At 30.0% G+C, this 3,740-nt stretch overlaps 1 protein-coding gene across 1 annotated transcript; it reads left to right on the forward strand.

Annotated features, from left to right (window-relative positions):
* Nucleotides 1-2,262, forward strand: LOC112001082 (uncharacterized). Its single transcript, XM_024033248.1, has 2 exons — nt 1-357; nt 1,843-2,262. Exons 1-2 carry the CDS (start codon nt 1-3, stop codon nt 2,260-2,262), a joined length of 777 nt encoding a protein of 258 aa, XP_023889016.1.
* The last annotated feature ends 1,478 nt before the right edge of the window (nt 2,263-3,740 follow it).

Raw genomic sequence — 3,740 nt, forward strand, 5'->3', positions numbered from 1 at the left:
ATGTTATTGGCAGCGAAGGATAAACCCACTGAGAAAGTAAAGAAGGAGAGCCCCATATTAATTGCAGCTAAGAATGGTATCACCGAAATTGTGGCGAATATCCTAAAACTCTTTCCCGATGCCATACATGACATGAATGGACACAAGAAGAATATAGTGCTGTTGGCGGTGGAGAACAGGCAACCACATGTATATGAATTTCTGCTACAAAAAAGTAGGATGAAAGAGAGCGTTTTTTTGAGAGTGGATGACGAAGGTAATAGTGCCTTGCATCTCGCGGCAAAGCTAGGGGAGTATAAGCCTTGGCCAATTCCCGGAGCAGCATTGCAAATGCAATGGGAAATCAAGTGGCATGAGGTATATATGAGGGATACAGTTCGAGTTCCTCTCGTAAAATTGGTGAACTCATTCTAGTGCTTTTTTTTTTTTTTTTTTTGAGAATTTCTAGCTCATTGTTGGAATCCTTTACTACCACAACATTAGTCCCAAAATTGGGGTAGAATATGAATTCTCAACAAATTAGATTGCGTCAGTCTCAAGAATTGCTAGAATTCTTTAGAGGGGAAAATTCTAAAATCTAGTTGTTTAATTTGCAATATCAAAAAAAAAAAATTTTCCTTAACTATTTCTCTGCCCATGTTCTGCGTCACAACCCTAGTTAAATTGATGAGTTAAAATATCCTAAAACAACTAAGTCAATGAGGTAAAATATCCCAAGACAAACATCCTCATTCAAAATTAAGGTTATGTTGAAAATATCTATTAAAATTATGTTTATGTTTTTCGAACAATTAATAATTTATCATATTATCAAAATAAGTAGCCTCAAATTTGACCCATGTCTCCAAATCAACCACAAACTAATCAAACTTTTTATCCAACTCCATTCAAGATTAATAATACTGCTAATGTTAATAATTGTAAAATTTTATAACTACTACTTAAAAAAAATTCATAGACATCAAATTAATAATTAAAAAATGTTAAAATTACTAACTATTTAATTTACTACAAAAAATTTAGAAACTCGCATGACAAAGAATATGATTAGTATTGTCATGTTAACAAATAATAAATAAATTTCTTAATATGTTGCATTCGAAGTTGAGTTTGTAAAAGTCATATAATAAAGGTTGTGCTATCTTAGCGTGTATAAAAATAATTTATTTGAAGAGTAACAAGTTCGTTTATTTTTGTTAAGAAAATACAAAAGTTACAATATGGTTTATAACCAAAATTTTACGAAATAATCTAACCATGAAATTATTAATGCCAAATCAATAAAGTAATAAATAAAATTTTGGATGACTCTTTTCTAGTTAATGATAATTCATTCATTTATAAGAATTTACAGTCTATATAAAATTATTTGGCTTTTGGTTGACCTCAATGTATTATGTCATGTAAGTTTTTGAGCCCTTACAATTTTGTACATTATTATTCTAATATTTATTAATTTATAATTAATTTAAATTATATTCTATATTTGAAGTACCTCTCCTTAGAATTTTAACACATCACTTTCTTAAAGTACTTTTTATATACAAACAGGTATACAATTATGGTAAATGTCTAATCTTAGAATCTGTAACTTCGTATATAAACACCATCATAATAAATATTTATTAATAACTATATATATATCATTCTGCTCAAAAAAAAATTATTAATAACCATCATATTTCGTGCGGTATTTTTTTTTTTTTAATCATTATGTTAAACCTTTTTTTATAGCAGAAAATTTTAAAACATTTTGTTAAACTTTTCGTATATAACACGGACTAGTTATGTACTAAAATTTGTACTATAATCACTCTTTTTTTAACTTTTTAATATTTTCAGTTTGTCAAAGAATCCATGCCCTTCCACTTCTTCCAACGCTACAACAAGGGCAATACCTCAAAAGAGATATTTACCGAAACCCACAAAGATCTCGTCAAAGATGGAAGCGAGTGGCTAAGAAGCACCTCTGAATCATGCTCCGTAGTCGCTGCACTCATAGCCACCGTGGCCTCTGAATCTTGCTCCATCTTAACATCTCGGTACCAGGAGAAGGATTTTGGCGGAGATCTACCAAGGAAGCTTTTGCTAGGCTTAACATCACTATTCGTTTCCATAGCTTCCATGTTGATTGCCTTCTGCGCGGGACATTTCTTTGTTCTAAAGGATAAACTGAAATATGCAGCGTTTCCAACGTATGCAGTGACCTGCCTGCCGATAACATTTTTTGCAGTAGCGCAATTTCCGTTGTACGTACTTTGATCTTATGTGGGCGGCCGTCAAGAAGGTGCCACAACGTAGCTACAAGGTGGTTCCTTTTTAATGTGCGAGTTTATTTCTTTTACGTTTCTAAAATTTTAAAATTTCATGTTCAGGAATGTTATAAGGGATATTACAAATTTTATTTTGGTTTTACAAACATACATGTATCTCAAATTAAGTAATAGTTATTAATTTTATAATATGGTGACTTTATACTATGTCTCGAAATAACTTTATTGCATGGGTTTTTCCCACCCCAAAGAGGGAATGAGACGAGGAGCAGCACCCTTTATCCTATACTATCTCTCAATATTACCATTCCTAGGCTCAGTTTTATTTGGGTAATTTTTCTTTTTTAGTGTCCTTATGGTAAAAATTATTTTTGCTAACTTATTTTATTATTTAACTTATTTTTGCTACTATTCATGAATCTCACTACACTTATTGGGTATTATTCATGGGTCTCACTGTACTATTTCAGCTAACTTTTACCTTTATTTACAGTACTTTGAGCAAAAAATTTTCAATTTTAGTAAAATAAACAGATCTCAAACGGACCCTTAATATATAGTTTTTTAAAATCTCACTTGCACGAAAGAAAACATCTCTTATAGAAGGTATACCAAAGTATCCATGCAATAATAACAAAATGAGTGAACGCTATATAAATTATTATTATTTTAGTTATTTATCAATGTTGGTTCCACCAAACTTTCTCATGGATAACTTGAAATAATTGTCACAAGAGATACTTTCTCAACTTTTTCTAAGTATAATTTATTTTTACCCAACTTATTTCTTAAACAAAAAAAAAAAAAAAAAAAAAAAAAAAAAAAAAACCAACAAAAATAAGCTCTTACAAATATAAAGAATCATAATTTGTTATGAATGTCATCATCCCCTTCCCTTTACTCTCATCTCTTTTCTTTTCATTTCTTTTTCTTTTTTTTTTAATTTTATTAGCTAGTGTCAATAGACTCAATACCACCATGTTAAAGATGAGCATAGTTCTCAGAACCGGACCGGACCGGGAGGTCGGACCGTGAAAACCGTGAACCGTGATGAAAATCGGTTTTTTAAGTATAAAGAACCGGGCATATGTGGCAATTCCGTGAATCCCTAAAACCGGGGTTGGACCGTACGAACCGGTCAAGAACCGTGCGGTCCAACCCTTAGCATTTTTTTTTTTTTTTTTATAAAAACAACTTAGCACAATTTTATTCTACTTAATTAAATTATTCATCACTTACAAGGAATAAAAAAAATTATAATTAAAATCCTTCAAAGATATTCAACTTTACTTCAAAAATTAATCATAAATTTTAATGTTTTCATGGTTATTATTTTATTTTATTAACTTTCTTATCTAATTATTAAATATATGCTTGAAAATCATTAAATTTCTCTCACATATATAGATATATTAGTCAATTTTGCTAGTTTTATAAATTTAATATCTATATTTAGGCTTTCATTAA

Source organism: Quercus suber, unplaced genomic scaffold (genome assembly GCF_002906115.3).
Source record: "Quercus suber isolate HL8 unplaced genomic scaffold, Cork oak 2.0 scaffold_268, whole genome shotgun sequence".
Taxonomy (NCBI): Eukaryota; Viridiplantae; Streptophyta; class Magnoliopsida; order Fagales; family Fagaceae; genus Quercus; species Quercus suber.